General features: G+C 38.6%; 1 protein-coding gene across 1 annotated transcript; it reads right to left on the reverse strand.

Moving 5' to 3' along the window:
* Nucleotides 1–9,645: 9,645 nt before the first annotated feature.
* LOC134488593 (olfactory receptor 5AR1-like) lies at nucleotides 9,646–11,945 on the reverse strand. The gene is made up of 2 exons (XM_063291057.1): nucleotides 11,058–11,945; nucleotides 9,646–9,687 (listed from the first exon to the last, which is right to left on the reverse strand). The coding sequence occupies exons 1-2, from the start codon at nucleotides 11,943–11,945 to the stop codon at nucleotides 9,646–9,648; spliced, it is 930 nt and encodes a 309-aa protein (XP_063147127.1).
* Between the last annotated feature and the right edge of the window lie 7,922 nt (nucleotides 11,946–19,867).

Below are 19,867 nucleotides of genomic sequence, written 5' to 3' on the forward strand. Positions count from 1 at the left end.
AATTTTTATCACTGGATGGTGGTTTCAGGATATTAGCTGATCCTGAAATTTCTTTCTGATCCTTTGTTAGGAAAAAGAAAATTACATTATTTAGAGTTTCATCCATACTCCTATCATCATAAAAGAACAATCTGGATTTTTTTTTCAAGAGGATTTGTACCATATGAACTAGCTTAACTCAGCATATATTTGCTAGCAAGAGAACTTTTATTATACATAAAAATACATTTAAAAAAAATCCAGTTCATGAAAATACAACATGAACAAGTTATATACACACTACACTTAATGCTACCATGTAAGTGAAGGACACAGAATAATGTACTGCAATATTGCTATATCTGTTGCTGTAAACTATATGTAGGACTTTAATGTATTTCTAACTGCTAGCATCTCTATACCCCCCTCCCCAATTTAGAAACTTTCCATTATATCCTGGAAAAAGGGACTTAAAAATGCTAGATTCCTGTTTACCTCTGTTCTCTTTTCAGCAGAGTGGGAGTTGACAGGAGCTCCAGAAGGTGAATTTCCCACCCAATTAATTTTTCACTTTTGCATGTTTGGGGTGTAACTTTTAGGTCCATCCAGCCCTTGTATTATTCCTTGTTTCAGTTGCTCTCAACATTTCACCAACCTGGGTTTTATAAATAATTTTAAAAAGCATTTATAAGCAGTTTCCTTCTTAATGGCTTTCGGTGACCTATAAGATAGAAGACAAATATCTATTAAATTAGCATTAAAAGAAGACCAATATAAAACAAAATTAAATCATTAGCATTCAAAGGCCTGGGGAAAAATATTTGTTAAATAACATGGGCCCAAAATAAACCTTGCAGGACAATTCTGAAATGATCTTCATCATTTCAAAATTGTCCTGCAAGGTTTATTTTGGGTCCTATGTTATTTGATATACTTCTTCATGTCAATATAATTTCTGAAAGCACTAAATTGGAAGGAGTGGGTGAATGATGTAAAAAGCCACTGAAAGATGTGGGTATGTCAACCGGGTTGCATTCTCCCTGTGTCTCTGCTGATATAATAATCCACCAGGGTGATCAAGGCTTCTTAAACTTTCCCCCAACCTCTTCATCCCCAACTATATTATTTTTCACACCAATGTTCTTCCTCTTTAGAAATGGCAGAGCTTATAATGAACTTGTCCATTAAATTTGTCTAGGGTGATTCCCTTTAAAAATCCATACTAATTTTGTCACAGCGTCTTTCACCTCCTTATTCCTCAGGCTGTAGATGAGAGGGTTGAGCATGGGGATCACAACTGTGTAGAACATAGAAGCCCATTTGTCTTGGTCCACTGAGTAGCTGGAACTTGGCCAAAAGTACATATAGAGTATTGTCCCATGGAATATCCCAACAGCTGTCAAGTGAGAGGCGCAGATGGAAAATGCCTTGTTCCTGCTGTCAGCAGAGCACATTCTCTAGATTGTCCCCAAAATATAAAGATAGGATACAAGAATCATACCAATGCTGCTGGCTTCAAGGCAGCCATCAATGGTAAATATCACAATCTCATTAACATATGTCAATTGGGTAGCAGAGAAGCTGTTTCAAGATAGGGTGAATGTGTGACCTCAGAGAAATACCTTCCATCCCTCACACTGTTGAAATATGGTCCAGCTGTAAATTCTGCAGGCCTGAGCTATCAGGGGTACAATGGAAAGCCTGGCCTAGAAATTAACAATAGATGACTCACCAAAAAGAATATAGTAATTTATTCCCGGTAAGCATGAGCCTGAATGATCAGTCAAAGATGATCAAAAATCCTCTTTCTCACATAACTTACATGGTTACCCAGCATCAATTCAAAGTTTAGGAGGACCTGCAGATGGGAAACAAATGTGATGCCATACAAAATAGGAATATGTTCCAAATTTGTCAGGAGACAAGCAACAATACTTATTCAGATAGATAGTATGATAGTGTGATAGATAACTTGTGTATAATTTTACCCAAAGGGACATCAGGTCTGAGTTTTCTTGTCCACAGAGAATCACCAAACTGCTCATAAAGGAATTCAGATGGTGCAAAGGCTGGCTCTTTGAGAGACAAGAAAACCACTTGGTGATGTGCAGTGATATCCTAAACATTTGTTTACCTGGGAACAATAACCTCAATTGATTCCTATTTTCTGATTGGGCAATCGACACTTCCAGTGTTGAATAGTTTTTTGTTGGTGCTTCTTTTGGTTACAAAGCTGTGATCATACATTGGTTGCCAAATATTTCCTAGTCTAAGAAAGGAGCTCAAAGAGTAAATTATAACGTGGTGTTCTTAGGAGACAGAACCATGAAGTACAGTATATGCTTAAATAACGTATATAGGGAAAAGACGAATTTACATGTTATATCATCGTAGATTGGAGCTCAGACCTTTACAGTACGGAAAAGGATTGGAATGAAAATTGGGTCATTAAGTTTAAAAGATTAATTTGGGGGTGGGACAAAATATTCAGAAATTAACACAAGAAAAGCAGTAGCTTTCTCTGAGAAATTAGAAGTAGAGCTTTATGTTTTATAGCACCCTGAAGGAAGAAATCATTGGCTTGAATGCTAATCACGAGCTCTATATAATTGTAAATAGTTTAGAATGGTGCATATAAAACTTTCAGAAAAGTGGAATCAGCTGCTTCTCCTGCTGAAAAGGTAGAAAGCACTGAATGGAACTTTGAATGGACCAACTGAGATGCTAAACTGTCTTCCCAGACTGAACTCACCAAGGGCCATCTATACAAATGCCTGGTCAAAAGCAGCCAGTTAATATACTCGTACTTTCTAGGTGTGGAAGGATAGATGGATAGATGTGGAGCGTAAGACTACCGAAACTTTACTTAAAAGTTTATGGACTGTGACACATAACTTGACTTGTTCAACAGTTGTGGGTCAAATGCCCTTGTTGATGTATTACAAATCATGCAGAGCTCCATCAATAACTTGACCTTACTGTGTATTTACATTTAGATGAAAGTAATTTTACTGTATTCTGCTACATATAGAAATCATGTTCTGTTCTTATACAGAATCATAAAAGTATGTAAAACAGATCAGGCATTAAGAAAGAGATGATTCCCTATGGTGAGGATGAACCAGTATTGTGAAATGAACTGTCTGACATTAGGCATTTGATTGGTCTTTACTTGGAATTTTCAAGCTCTTTTTATATTGTGGAAAAGGTAGAAAGCACTGAGTGGAACTTTGGACCAACTGAGAAGCTACAGTAAGCTCTCTTCCAAAACCAAACTGTTGCCATAGGTCCCACTTTTCCCCCCCTACCTCAGAACTGGCCATCTATATGACTACCTTGTCAAAAGCAGCCAGTTAATATACCTGGGTTTTCTGCGTGAGAAACATGGCTGCTAAAAGACAGATTGAGGAGCAGAAGACCACTGCAACTTTACTTACAGGTTTATGGACTTTGACATGCAACTTGACTTGTTGTTTGACAGTTGGGAATCAAATGCACTTGTTGATTCACTTAAAATCATACCAACCTTGAGCAGTAGATTCAGCTTTGTCAGAGTGCTAGAAAGCGTTTAGCCGGAGAGATCAGAAAAATCACACACCGGGCATTACTATAGAAATAAATTTATTTACAGAAAGCACAAAAACATATTTACAAGCTGTGCATTCACACACACTCAGAGAGGACTGGGCTGCAAGGCTACAAAAGCAGAACTAAAACAAGTCCAGGCAAGTTCCTCCCCCAGGCAATGCAGCTTTTAACATCCAAACTGAGGACAATTAAGTTCGACCTCTTCACCCTGCTGATACTTAACAAAGTACTCAATTACCATGGTAACCTAGTGGCTTAGTCCATGCAAAAACAAAGAAATGCCAACACTCCCCTTTGTTTTGCTAAGGAGTAATACACAAACCAATTTTCTTTGTCAACTCTGTATGTCTTGGTAGAGCAAGAGTTTTGGTTAAAATATCAGCAATCATGTCTTTTGATTCACAATATTTTAACATTATTTCCCCTTTGGCTTAACAGAAAACTACCACCCTTCTCCCTGTGTATTTCCAAGCCTAAGTAATTTGTTAATGTTACAAGGCTTTTTAATATGAAATGGCTTTTCATGCAGGCTTCAAAATCAAGCCTTTGTTTTTCTGTTGATGTGAACAGCAGCAAATCATCAACATAAATGCACAGATACATACAGCCTTGCTTGTTTTTCTTCAGATATACACATGGATCTGCTTTTCCTTTTTCAAAACCAAAATTCTGCAGTTTTTCATCTAATTTTTGGTTCCAGGATCTAGCAGCCTGTTTTAATCCGTAGATTGATTTTTGCAGTTCACAGACCAGATTCTCCCCTTTTTCATAGCCAGGGGGTTGCTGCAAGTATAATTTGTGGTCTAAATCACCATAGAGAAATGCAGTTTGAATGTCATAGTGATGAACTGACATTCCTTTGAGTGCAGCAATTTTTAACAGTAATCTAATTGATTCACCTTTAGTAACTGACGCAAAAGTCTTGTCAAAGTCTAAATCTTTCCTTTGAGTGAACCTTTCTGCAACCAACCTTGCTTTATATTTTTGGATTTTACCATCAGCATCCCTTTTCAGTTTGAAAACCTAGTTTCCATGTTTTATTTTCTTTCAAGGATGCTAATTCTTGCTGCATGGCAGAATGCCAATTTTGTGCAATCTCAGGTGGTAAAGCATTCACTTGTTCTAAGGACTCAGGTTCTGTGAATATGTGAAAAGCCTTTACTGTTTCAGCCTGAAAACATGATGGAGGAATGCCTTTATTACTCCTCTGAGACCTGTGAGGTAATACAGGGCTTAAATTTTGAATCCTATCACTTTTTTGAGAAGCATCTGTCTCATCAGACAGATCTTCAGTTTGCTTTTCTGGCTTAATGTCCTCATCAGGCAAAAGATCGCTATCAGCAAGTCCTTGCTGTTCTCTTGTAGATAGATCAACTGGAGAGCTAGAATTTAATCTCCCCCAGTTTTGCTCAGCAAAAGAAGCGCTTTTGCTAATTTTCAATTTCTCTCCCACTATGAACCTGTAGCTCCTCTGGCTTTGTTCATAGCCAACAAAGATGGCTTTCTTTGTTGTGGGGCCTCCTTTCCTTCTCTGCTGTTTTGGAATATGAACCCATGCAGTGCTACCAAACACTCTAAGATGGTTTACCTTTGGTTTCACACCATAAAACAAATGGAATGGAGTGTCCTAAATCACAGAATTATACAATCTGTTTTGCACATAACAGGCAGTAGATATTGCCTCTGCCCAATATCTGAATGATAACCTGGAATCTTGAAGCATGCATTCCATCGCATTTTGCAAGGTTCTGCCCTTTCTTTCAGCAACACCATTTTGCTGAGGGGTGTAAGGGTTAGAAAGAAGTTGTTCTATCCCCTTTTCAGCTAGGAACCTTTTGAATTTGTGAGAAAGGTATTCTCCTCCTCTATCACATTGGAGTGCAGATACTGGTCTTGGGAATTTTCCATTTGCTCATGTCACAAAACCTTTAAATTTCTCAAATGCCTCATCTTTATGTTTTAAGATGTAGATAAATGTGTATCTTGAGAAATCATCAATGATGGTCATTGCATACCTTGCTTATCCAAAACATGGAGCAAAAGGACGAATAATGTCAGAGTGTACAATTTCTAGAGGTCTAGTTGTAACTCTGTCACTGTGCTTACTCACAGGAGCTTTTTGTGTTTTGTACTCTTTGCAAACTACACAGTCTAAGTATTTGTCACAGGGTTTTATCTTTAGGTCAGCACACAGCTGTGGCATTTGTGCTACATACTTGAAATTAGCATGACCAAATCTCCTGTGCATCAGGTGTACACATTGGTCATGATATGGAGTGTTGCCAACTGCAGCCTTGCAGCTTGGCTTCCTTGCATTTTGCACAATGTACAAGGAGTCTTTTAACATACCAGTAGCACACGATTTCCCATTTTTATGTATCTCACAACCATTTTTATTAAATGTTATTATATACCCTGTTGCAGCTAATTGTGCCACAGATAAAAGGTTTGACTGTAAATTTGGCACATACAACACACCTTTCACAGTTTCTCCCAAGCAGGATAAATACAAGTCACCTCGTCCCATAATTTTGGTCACAGACCCATCAGCCAAAGATACACTTTGTCTTTCAGTTTTAGACAGTGACACAAAAGAGCCTTTACAATTACATAAATGACAGTTGGCCCCAGAATCTAACACCCATACATCAGAATTACCCTTCTCAGCAACCTGTGCAATTTGGGTTGTCTGAAGAGCCTTCTTCTGTGTTGCCCTGTGTTCTTCTTCTCTGTCTTTCTACTCTTGGGTCTCAAGGCACAGTCTTTCTGCAAATGTCCAGCTGAACCACAAGTGAAGCATCACTGGCTGGTTAGCGCTGTAGCCTCAGCTTCATTTCCCTTTGCTTTCTGGTGTTGGAGCTTTCCAGAAGAGATGGGGGGGATCTTTCCTCTCTCTTCTCCCATTCAGCGAGTAAGCGCTGTGTAACATACGATGGGGTGAGTCCTGTTTCAGGCATGGCCTCCAGGGTACAAATCAGCGTGTCCCATGTTTCATTCAATGAGGACAGCAGGATATAGGATTTTGTGAGAGGTGTAAATTCCAGTCCTCTCTCCTGCAACTCAACAAACAGCTGCTGAATATGATGCAGGTGCTCAGGAAGGCTATCTCCTTCTGCAAGGTAGGCTTTGTACAGCTTTTTTGTCAGGGTAACTTTACTCCCTGCTGTTGCCTTTACATACAAGTCTCTCAAAGCATCCCAAAGTCGCTTTGCAGACTGCATGCCATGCATGTGCACTAGCTGATTGTCCTCAACTCCCAGGATAATGGTGGCTCTATCCCACTTATCCTGTCTAAGCCATTCAGCACTGGGATTTGGGGGGTTTGCTCACCAATTGGCAGCCAAAGATTCTCTCTGCGAAGATACATCTCCATATTCAGGGCCCAATTCAAGTAGTTGGTGTCTGATAGGTGCTCCAGAGGCATCGCTGAGGGCTGGGAGGTAGCCATGGCTTCTTCCTTCTTTTGCAAGTCACCTCAGCTGGCTTCTTTGTCCTGCAGACCGGCAGCAGCTGGAAAATCTCCAGGCGGCTCCAAAGAAAATCTTCACAGGTCTTTGTTATCTGCCTTTAAATGTGCATGAGGTGTGGAGCTGATCTCTCTGGTCTGCTTACTGGGCCCATAACCTGTCAGAGTGCTAGAAAGCATTTGGCCTGAGAGATCAGAAAAATCACACACCAGGCATTTCTATAAAAATAAATTTATTTACAGAAAGCACAAAAACATATTTACAAGCTGTGCATTCACATGCACTCAGAGAGGACTGGGCTGCAAGGCTACAAAAGCGAAACTAAAACAAGTCCAGGCAAGTTCCTCCCCCAGGCAATGCAGCTTTTAACATCCAAACTGAGGACAATTAAGTTTGACCTCTTCACCCTGCTGATACTTAAGAAAGTACTCAATTACCATGGTAACCTAGTGGCTTGGTCCATGCAAAAACAAAGAAATGCCAATAAGCTTACTGTTTGTTTACATCTAGTTGAAAGTAATTGAAATGTATTAAAATGTATTCTGTTACATTAGGATTATCAAACCCTATATTATGGGACTCTGGTGAAGGGATCCTTACAATGGATACAATTTCTCTTTTTTCTTACAGCAGAATGGTCCATCTGGAATTAAGCCTTAAGAAAGATTTAACTGAAAAATTAAAGGATTTAATTTTTAACTTGTCCCTAATACAGTACTCCTGATCCTGGAGACAAGTGGTTGCATTTTCATGCTTTGTTGTGATAGTTCTTGACAATAGTAGTAGTTGTTTCTTCAATCAGGATCAAGGATCCTACCAATATGGCACAATCTGAATTAGTTACTGATGAACAGTAGACTCCGTTAGATTCAGAAGGCATTAATAACCAGTGTTTTCTTTTTTATAAGTCATTATACAGACTGGATGATAAGGGGGATCAATATGAAGCTGATCAATTTAAGGAGTTATTCAACTATCACAGGACAACACAGACATTTTGAAAACTCCTTTGTCACTTCTGGAAATACTGGATTTGGTTCAGTTGTTGCAAAACAGTACAGCTCCTGGTCTGGAGGATATCTTAGTGGAATGGTATTAAGGATTCACAAATTTGTTACTCCATATACTTTTAGATGTGTGTAATGAAACTTTTGGTGAGGTGAAATGATAAAAGGTCCCCTGTGCAAGTCCCAAGTCATGTCTGACCCCTTGGGGGATGCCACTTTTGCAACGGTTTCTTGGCAGACTATAGCAGGGTTGTTTGCCATTGCCTTCCCCAGTCATCACCTTCCCCAGCAAGCTGGGTGCTCATTTTACCAACCTCAGAAGGATGGAAGGCTGAGTCGGCCTGAGCCGGCTACTGGAGAATCCAGCTTCCTCTGGGATTGAACTCGGGTCGTGGGGAGAGTTTTGGTTGCAATACTGCCACCTACCACTCTGCGCCACATGAGGCTCTTAATGAATCTTTTAATGTTGGTAAATTGCTGTTATCATTTTATAAGCTTAAAGTTGATTTTAAAACCAGATAAAAATCTTAAATTCTGTGGTAGTTACACACCTATTTCTTTAATCTGCTTACTAAGATCATAACTTCTTTATTGGCTAGGTGGGGTTGCAGAAGTTTTTTATTATATATTATTCATCCCTCTCAGTCTGGGTTCATTAAAAAATCGACAAGCATCAGAGAATCCATGTTTATGGTAGACATATTGGATATAGAATGAACTTTGCAGTACTTGTATACTTGATGCAGAAAAAGCCTTTGATATGGTTCAGATTAAGTTCTTAAGGCAAGTGATGTTCAGATATGGTTTCCCAATGTATTTTGTTCATTGGATTGAAATTTATTATTTGCAACCCAGTGCAGCAGTTATAACAAATCAAATGACTTTTGACACCTTTGAGTTATACTGTAGCGCTCAGCAGGCTTGCCCACTTTTGTCTTTGCTTTTTATTTAATTCTGGAGGCTTGAGCTACCAGTAGAAGGCAATTTTAGACTCATGGTCTCCCTCCTCCAAGTTAAAGGGCAACATCCAAACAAACACCTCCAAGTAGCCAGGAGGTCTGAATCTTTGGATGCTTTTGATAGCACTTAGCTCCCTACCTGAAGCTGGCCAACCTGTACAAAATGGCCACTGTACAGTGGGGCAGGCCACATAGCAGCCACAGGACTCAGGGTGGTTCTTTTATAGCACTTTTATTGATGCCACACAAACCCACTGAGGACCACAAAGCCCTCTGTCAAACCAAGGGTGAGCAATCCCAGACTACCACTGCCACCACTGTCTGGCCTAGGAGGCCCATCTAGAGCACATGCCACTCTACTGTTGCTACTCTTTCCACCAGCATGGAGCATCTGCTTCATTTGTTGATTAGGAACTCTTCCTTGCCATGTCTGTGCAGAGCTCCCAGGTAACCCCATTCTCTTTCCAGTGAAAGAGGCACTCCAGTCCCCCTACCCACTCTCTAGCGGTATGAAACAAGCCGTATTGTACAAAGGTAGTGAACTAACAAATGGGCAGACAGCATTAAGAACATGTTAGTTCTCCCATTCCATGTATTCCCAGGTAGATTTATATACTTTTCCCCTTCTCACTATGAGCTTCTTTTTCAGTCACTGTGCAATAATACCCATTTGGACAAGCTCATTACCTTTTGATTCAAAATAGGTTGTGGGTGCAGAAACAGCAAAGCTGTTTCTTTCTCTCTATTTCTTTAAAACAACTAAATGCAAAAGCCGAAGAAAAAAATACACAAAATTATGTAAGAAGAAAACTTTAAAAAGGAAACAAAAACATACAAAATGTATGTTTGTACGCATACATATATCAAATTGAAGCCATGATTTATTGCAGACAGCCATGGTTGACCTATATTAATGAATTCTGCAAGCTGCTAAATAGTTGGAACCATATATTTACATTTCCAGTGCTAAACAATGTCTTTTAATTATGTGTTCATTTTCTTTGTCCCAATGCCCATATGACTGAGATGTAATTGCTTCTTACTGACATGGAGCAATATATTTAAATAGAGAGTTTCATTTCATCTCCAACCAAGTAAACGCATTATGAACATTTTTGAAATATTGAAAAAATGTGATCTAAAAATCTATTGAAATTTTTGGGTTTTTTAAAAACCTTCTTTTTTATTGGTAAAATAAAACATTCAAGCAAAAAAAGAGGCAAAAACAAAAAAACCCCATACCTATATACCCATAGTTAAAGGAATTTAGAAAAGCAAAACACAAAAAAATGAAAAAATGAAAAGGGTATTCTGGTGGCCCCCTTTTCTTCCTCCCCCACTTTTCCCACAGCCACTAATTGCTACTTGAATTTTTTTTAATACTTTACTTTGGACATTATTACTGATTTTGGTTTGGATATCATCATCATCATCATCATCATCGCTTTTTCTTCAAAACCCAAAATTTATTTTTTAAATAAAAAATATCATTGAAATATTTGGTTTATTACATATTAAACTGCTGATAACCAGACAAATTCAAAACCAACAATTTTTAACTTACTTTTGCTGAACTGTGTACTAAGTCACAAACATTCACAGCCTTGTGATTTCTACAGCCCACAGTTGTAAAAGGTTTTTGATCCTGTACTTTCTACAGCAGATTATTTTGATTTATGACTGCCAGGAACCTGCTTTTGATTGACTGCTTTCAAGCTACCATTGTTTACGGCTGAAGATCCTGGGAAGTGGCTAAGGGGTGAACCAGCTGGGTGCAAACTTTCTCTGATGAAACCAAAAGAGTGGCCTTTGGCAGAGGTGGAGACTGGTATTGGTGAAATACGCTATATTTAAATAAAGTGTATAGTTTATTGAGATAATATTGAGAAGAATAAGAGATCACAAACACACAACAAGAGTGTATGATGTGTTCCTTTTCCCACTGATGTCCTCTGTCTTTACAAGTGGCTCTTACAAAGCTGTCCATTAAATTTTCTAGAGCTACTCCCTTTCCAAATCCATATATTGCCAAGTGCTTTTGACCCAGCATCTTTCACCTCCTTATTCCTCAGGCTGTAGATGAGAGGGTTGAGCATGGGGATCACAACCGTGTAGAATACAGAAGCCCATTTGTCTTGGTCCATTGAGTAGCTGGAACTCGGCCGGAAGTACATATAGAGTATTGTCCCATGGAATATCCCAACAGCTGTCAGGTGAGAGGCGCAGGTGGAAAATGCCCTGTGCCTGCCCTCAGTGGAGCGCATTCTCAGGATTGTCCCCAAAATGTAAAGATAGGATACAAGAATCATGCCAATGCTGCTTGCCTCAAGGCAGCCACCAATGGTAAATATCACAATCTCACTAATATATGTCTCAGTACAGGAGAGAATTAGAAGTGGAGGCTCATCACAGAAGAAGTGATTGATAATATTCGAGCTGCAGAATGATAGTCGGAATGTGCAGAAAGTATAAATTGTTGAATCCAGCAGGCCTGTTAAGTACACAATAGTGATCAGTTGCTGGCAGTTGGTTTTGGACATTACAGCTGGATAGAGAAGTGGATTGCAGATGGCCACATATCTGTCATAGGCCATCACAGCCAACAAAATGCACCCTGCATCTCCAAGCATACAAAATAGAAAGAGCTGTGTAGCACAGGCACTGTAAGAAATCTTTTTAGTTTCACTTAATAGGTCAGTCAGCATTTTAGGAGCAATGGTTGAGGCACAGCAGAGATCAACAAAGGAGAGGTTGCCCAGGAAGTAATACATGGGTTTGTGAAGTTGGGGTTGAGTGCAAATCAAGAGAATCATGCCAAGATTCCCTAACACAGTGATGGCATAAACCAAGAGGAAGACCATAAAAAGAACAAGCTGCATTTTGGGATTGTCTGTGAATCCCTGAAGAATGAACTCAGTAATGACAGAATGATTTCCTTTATCCATGATTTCCTCAGTGGATGGTTGGTTTAGGTTATGAGCTGATCCTGAAATGTCTTTCTGATCCCTTGTTAAGGAAAAGAAAATGATATTACTTAGAGCTTCATCCGTGTTCCTATCTTCATGCAAAAAGAGTCTGGATTTTTTCAAGAGGATTAGGACCACATTACTAACTTATCTCAGCGTACAGTGTATTTGCTAGTGGAATCCATTTATTATGGAAAAAGTTAGGCTGTGAAAATATATATAATTCTAATAAACGTGCTTCATTTGCTGTTTCAATGTAAGTGAAGGGCACAGATTAATATATTGCTACATCTTTGCTGCAAAAGTAAGTGTTGGACTTCAGTGTATTTATGGCTGCTAGCATTTGTAATCCCCCCTCCTCCACTGTTTCTAAAACCTTGCAACATGTCCTAGCAAGGGGGATTTGAAAGCTCCAGGTCTCCTGGTTCAGGTCCCATTTATCCCAAGTCTCCCATCAGTAGATGTTAAGTTAGCAGATGGTAGAGGATCCTTACAATGGATGCATTTTCTCTCTTCTTACAGGAGAATGATCCATTTTGAATTAAGTTTTTTTGAGTTAGTGCAAATCAACAGAATCATCCCAATGTTCCCTAACACAGCAATGACATAAACTGAGAGCAAGATCATAAAAAGAACAAGCTGCATTTTGGGATTGTCTGTAAATCCCTGAAGAATGAATTCAGTAAAGACGGAATCATTTCCTTTATCCATGAGCTTTCTCAGTGGGTGATGGGTTCAGAATATTAGCTGATCCTGAAATGTCTTATTTTTTTTGATCTATTGAAGGAAGGAAAGAAGATTTGCATTCTTCAGAGTTCCATCCATCTTGGCTTCTCTCTAAAAAATAATCAAGAGGACCAGGGCCCCATTTCCACTGTATTCATCTAAACGATTGCTAAATCTGCATTCAGCAGAAATACAAGGTAGGGCAGTATGTACAGCTATTCTAATATTTACTTCATTTACTGAGGCACAGTACATGAGAACTCATATTAATGCAGATATTAATATGAATTAATGCTCTGTGCTAATAGTGTGACTATTTCTACAAAAATCTATGTTGGAATGAATGTCAAAAGTATTACAATATGTAAATTTTGAGCTGCTAACACATCTTCTTTCCCCTTCTCTCTTGAGAAGCCTCTGAATTAAAAAAAATAAAATCTCCTGAGAAATCTGCTGCTTTCAGGATACTGTTAGATTCCAAGTTGTTATTGTCATGCTTCTTAATGTATTCGACTCCCACATTTTTTAGATTATGCTTTTTGAAAAGCTGTTTTCATTGAATATCCCAACTGGGATCCTTCTGTGATTCCAGGATGTCTTCTGCATGTGATGAAAGCGCTACTGCTTTTTATATTGTCCCAAATACGGATGGAAATAATTTCATCTGAAAACATCTAAACTGAGTACAATAAATTCTGATCTGACCTCATCTTCTATATACTAGACCCTAATTCTTAACTCTGAGGCTAGATTTGTCACAGACTGAAGAACTCCAGATAAGATGCTCTACTAATCTATTAAAATATTTGTGGGTCACTTTTCATTCATATGAACTGCAAGGCAGCATCCAGAATTAACAGAACTGTTTACACAATTGTAAATGTAAGTTGTATATTAATATCAATGGAAGACAGTTCTGACACCTCTTTCTCATATTTTTATTGATCTAAAATTATGATTAAATAATTGTAAATAATTGTTATACCTATTGCAACTCTTTAGAAAGAAATTGGGATATTATACACACACACACACACACACAACCTCACTAATCAAGTTAGTCTGTGGACAGTGTGTGTTAGAACCTTGCCAGTATGAAATTCATATAAAGTGCTACAGCTTTTTGAAAATTATCTCTAATGGTAACATATGAAAGTCCAGTACGTGTACTAAAAATCTTTCCCTGAATAAGCAAACGTACCTGAATTGGGTGGTGTTTTCTTTCTTACAGACTCTGAAAGCAGGCAAAAAGATCTTATATGTCTTCTGAGACCATCTGGGATATGTTCCCTGATGGACCTCAATACACCTTCTGGATATAAACTCTTTAAGTACTAATAATTAACTGTCTTGCTTTGTTGTGGTTTTTTAAATTGGAGGTTAGCTGCAAGTCATTAGCATATAAGAGATTTTTTTCCCTGAAAGTTGTATTGTCAAATTCAGCTCACTAGTTCTAAAGTTTTGGGTATAGATAATTTGTCTCCATTGTTCTTCTCAGTGGTAACTGCCATTCTGTCAATCAGCGGCAGGTTTCCTATCAGAAAGGGACAGTCTGCAATCTCATCCCATGATGGAAGGTTACCACATACATTGTCCTCTTTTTCTTTCTCAGGAACACAGAGGGCATTCCGGGTAGCAGATGAAGAAGGCCATCTTCCTTCAAGTGCATCCTGGCCATCTGATCACCTTTCCTTCACAAGCTATGAAACCATGACTGATCCTTGAGAAATACATGTAACGTACAAGGTACTGGTATTAAATTAAGACAGTGGGCTAGTAGTAATAGTATATACCATTTTTAATGGCGGCTTATCTGTTTCTTTAGTCAGTGATGTCATCAAAGTAAACAAACCCCACATGGTGCTGATGTCACCAGGTCATCACCCTAAGTGGAAATGATGTGCCCAACCCCCACCAGCTGGATATGATGGGCATAGCCCTCTTCCCCCAGATGTGATGTACATAATCCTCCCCCAACGTGGTGCAGGACTCACAAGGTCATAATCCTAGCCAGATATGACGTGTGGGGCCTAAACCCATCAAGAAAAGCATGAGTCCTAAGGTCATAATCCTAATCAGATAAGGTGTGTTGAACCTAGCCCCATCAAGAAAGGTGTGGCAGTCAACCCCCTGGGTATGTGATTAGCTTAACCCCTAGCCTAATTCTATGGGCATTCAAAACCAAAAAACTAAGTAAAGTGAATAATTAACAGAACCCTGGTAGCACTGTATTTTTGGGAAACAAACCCTGCTTTGTGCCCTGTGAAATAAAATAATAGCCTAATGATGCTTTTAATTTTTGTGGAGTTTTAAAAATCAGCACCTTGAATGCTGGAAAAGGAGCCCCTAAAAGGCAGCCACAGCCTGCATTTGACCCCTTTTTCTAAAAGGTTTTTATTTCTAGGCGGTTTTAAAATCACTTCCTCAAATGCAGGAAAAAAGGCCTTTTAAAACCACAGTCGGCTTTTACCGCTGTAAAAATCTAAAAACATATTTTGCAAATTGTATCCTCAAATCCACATGTACACGTAAGCATTTGAAGCATGGCCTTAATAACATTTATTCCTCCCCTACAGCAAAAGACAAGGAATATTAACAGGAATTAAATACTGCAATGGTTTGTCACTGGCTTGGTTTTTTTTTAATTTTAATTTTCAAATTACAAGGATAAAGTTGACAAAACATCTAAATACACTAAAAAAAAACCCACACAAATGACAAAACAATATTTAAGCTTAAAGAAAAAAAACGAAGACAATCCAAAAAAAGAAGAGTCCCAAAACAAAGGAAAAAAACTACATTATATATTATACTTTTCAATAGTCACTGATTTACTAATAAGTACCATATACCACTATATGATCAATACAAAATATTGTAAAATATCACAAAATCTCTGCCATAGTAATACATCAAGCTTCATTTTTTGATTAGTAGAGAATATTGCCTTTTCTAAGACCAATCACGCATTTCTGAAAGACATTCTGTCATGTTCCCGTTCCGATGTTTATGGTTCCTCGTAACGTTTCACATGTCATATCTGCAGTTGCGTGCCTGCCTGGCCACGCTGGTAAATTTCCTTTGTGCTGACTTGTGATCTTCTGGAATGTATGTTTGGGTTATCTCTGCTGTTCAAGGTTACTTTCTCAGGCCGATTCTAACGGTTGCTAGCATCTGGGGGGGTGGTTGCTATCCTAGCCTGAGGGGAGGGTTCGCAACGGGAGCAAGGCTTTTTAAGTTTGTATTTGGCGCGCTTTTGCTCATTCTCAGCTTTCTTTGTACTTTGCATACTATTCATTCAATAAATTAGTTTTCTCTAGTAACTACTGATGAGACTCCTTTTATTGGAATAGGCAATCATTACACATTCCTTAACATCTGGAATAATATCACTTTTCCAATTTGTCAATATGTTTCTTTCAGCCACCCCACAAGGCTGATAGAACCATAGTTCCTGATAAATAGTCAGATTCCAAAGCCTTAGGATATAATTTAACATCCCATTAACATCTCTAACATTTAAAATTTTTCTCATAAATCTACTTATATACATTAACACACTATTCCAAAAAGATATTAGATGATTATATGACCATATCATGAATCGGTGAACCCACACATTTTTTATACCCTGGGTGGTGCTAGCGTGCCGGCTCTTCCTCAACCCCCAGCTACTCAACTCACAAATTGACCACAAGAACATTCAATTCCTGCAGTCTTCTCATGAGGAGCAGCTGTTCAGAGGTCAGGTGGCCAATCTCTCAGTCTTTCCTTGTCCAGAGAGGCTCCACCAGTCATCTGGCTTCCGGTCACTGCTGCAATGCCATCTCTGCTTCTTTGGAGATGTCTTAGTCCACCATGAACCACATCCAGAAGCCCAAGATAAAGTTTTCTCATTATGTTTTTATTTATGCTTAGTACTTGTTTCTCTATGTTTTATTCTACTGTTGCTATCTAATGCAGACTTTCTTTTCTTTGTATTTCACTATTCTAACAATAAAATGCCTATTAAATGAAAAAAATCATGGATGAGGCAAGCTTTATTACAGACCAATCTTGCATTAAGAAACAACAGCCAGAAACTGGGGGTGCTGAAGCTCTGAAGTCCAAAACCAAGCATTGGGGCTGAGCATGGGGGGCTGGAACATGGAATTAGCAACAAACACCAAGTTTGTGTGACTCACTTTCCAAACAGTGAATACAGGTACATGTCAAGAAATGGAAGAGGGTACATGTAATCAGGGAGAGGGAAGCCTTTACTTGGTGTTTTCTTAAAAGGTGGGAGTGGGCCTGGACCTATAAATCCATTCTTTTGGTCCATGGATTGATCAGCACCTACATTAGCAAGGCACATGATCTGTGGGTACAGATTTTCTAGTGATGTAGAGTCCTAATCATGTAGTACCCCATACTTGTATAGTAGGCTCTTCTTCTACTGATGTCTCTCTAAATGAAGAGATGGAAGGAGGAGGGTGGAGCTATAGCAAATGTGATTCCCCTCCACGTGAATGTTAATTCCCCAGTGAGAACCTAAGAAGGGGCTCCAGAGAATTATACTTCCTTCTGAGAAAAGCTCTCCTATGAAGTATAAGGCCCAGACTTGCTGATGGCACTTCCTATATAGAGGAGAAGCTTCTGTAAGATGACATGGCTTGTATTTTACTCTTGGAATTAGATGTAACTCCTTCGATAATTCTTGAAAATGTACATTTGGGATGTGATGCTAGGGAAGATGATTGTAAAGAATTTATGCTGAGCCTAAAGGTAATAAGCTGGCAGATTAATTTAAATATATTTTGAGCTTTTCCCATAATCAAGTTTTATATAAGATTTAGTATGTATATAAAATTGCCTGTGGGTATTCCACAATGCCACATTTTTACGTGTCAATTGCTCAAGTTTGAAAAGAATGGGATTGTATCCACTTCTGTGGAACTCAGTATGCTGAGAAAAATAAGAATGTCCTTCATGCCTGATACCACTGAAAAGGACTTCTGCCTGTTTCTAGTTAAAAATGGAGCTAAGAAGATATGGGAAGATCTAAAGGGAAGCAATGAAGAGATCAGTAACAGTTTGGGCAATAGATATGAACAAGGTTAAGCAACCACTACAGGCTGATTATGGTAAAAGCATCAGAAAATGAAATGTCTATATTTTCCCATCACAGTCAAATAGAAGCCTGTAAGGAAATAATATGCAACACAAGAGAAGAATTCTTATTTTGCTCATGGCCTTCACCAGATGTTATTGGGGCCAACACTGGGGGGCTAATGCTTCTGAACTTGGAGTTCTCAAGTAACGGGTCTTAGCCCTGTCCTCCATGAATTTATCACAACTGCTTCCACAGTTTTTGTGGAAGCTATTTCCATAGTTTATATATATGTTGTGTAAAGAAGTGCCTCCTTTTACTACTAGAGGATTCTGGGATCTAGTGTTATGAAAAAGGGTGAATATGTTTCTCTGCCAAGCTTCTCCACACAGTGGCCCACTTGTTTTCTCTCTCCAGTGTAAAAGGCTCAGATCTTTCTTGTCCCCTGGAATATTTTATTCTTTTTTCTATCTCTTTTTCAGTTTTTAATCCATTTTTTGAGATGCAGTGAACAGAAGTGTATCATGTCCTCTTATGTGAAGGATGTTCAATGAAGATGCATTGTCATAGAAATAGTTTTCCATGGAGGAAATATTTTATATTAATATGATATATTAGTATAGGGACCAACCCCTATTGGTTTCTGCCAGTCACAGAGTTCTACAGCAGTTTCATCAAAAACATTTTTATTATTCCATTGTAGGACATTCTTAAGCTTTGTGAAAAATAATATTCACTTGCAAAACCAAAGGGGAAAATCAGTCAAATACATTTTTAATGTTTGATTTCATTTATTAAACTGGTGTGCAGTTTAATATAACTTCCTTCAAATTGGTATTCCTCCATATGGTGTTGGACAACAGACCCAAAAATCCTAACCAACATTGCCCTAGATTGGAGAAGGCTAATTAAACAGGTAGTCTCATTTACCACAGAAAGAACTTGGAGTCAGATATTTTTAAGCTTGTAAAGATTATAGTCATGGCTAATATATACACTCGCAGCCTTGTCATTTCTACAGGCAGTAGTTATAAAGGTTTTTGATTCTTTGATTTGTACAATCAATCATTTCGATTTTGGACAACTAGGAATCCTCTTTTGATGGACTGCTGACAAACTACCACTGTTTATGGCTAAAGATCCTGGGAAGTGGCTAAGGGGTGAACCAGCTGGAACTGCAAAGCTTCTTTGATTAAACTGAAAGAATGGCCTTAGGCATGTTGGAAGTTCTGGCAAATCCAGCATGCCTCATCAGCATGTGAATTAGTATGTAAATTGAGTTGTCCCACAATGCAACTCTGAGGAAGCTGTTTGTTGCCACTCCCACTTCCTCTCACTTTCTTCCTCCTTTTTCCACCACAGGGAGAAGCAAGCATGCTGCTCTGCTCTCCATTCATCAGGGCCATGTGCTTGGGACTTGATGAAGGATTCTGCCCCTTTCTTCCACACAGCCCTTGGCAGCCATAGGGCTGAGGGCAAACTAAGTATTTAGAAAGAAAAGAAGAACAAAGGAACTTCATTTTTTCCACCAAGATGGATGTAACAGAAGCAACAATAAAGTCAGTAAGGAATTCTTTTACTTATCTTAACCTAAACTGTCTAAGCGTGTGATTCTTTATGCTTAGGAGGGCTGAATGTGTAAGATGAATAACGTGTGTTTCTCTGATGTGCTCATTAAAACTATTTTAAGATAATATTCTTTTTCTGTGCCAGTTTCTCAGCTGTGTTAGAAGCTCTGCTCCATTTCAGTGGTTCTAGCAGGCCACTAAATTAGCAAAAAGGCAGAGGTTGCGACTTGTATTGGTGAACTGTATTATATTTAAATAAAATGTGCTCTTTATTCAGATAATATTCAGAAGAATAAGCTATAACACATACACACAGTTTGCAAAACAAGAATACATAATGTATTCTTTTTTCCACTGAAGTTCTTCTTCAGAACGGGCAGAAGTTATTATTACATTGTCGGTTAAATTTGTCTAGTTCTACTTCCTTTAAAAATCCATGCGTCACCTGCTGATTTTACCATACCATCTAGATACGCCTTCTGCATGTTCTTCCCCCAAATGGCCACATTTGCAAGTTG

This window comes from Candoia aspera, chromosome 1 (assembly GCF_035149785.1).
Source record: "Candoia aspera isolate rCanAsp1 chromosome 1, rCanAsp1.hap2, whole genome shotgun sequence".
NCBI lineage: Eukaryota > Metazoa > Chordata > Lepidosauria > Squamata > Boidae > Candoia > Candoia aspera.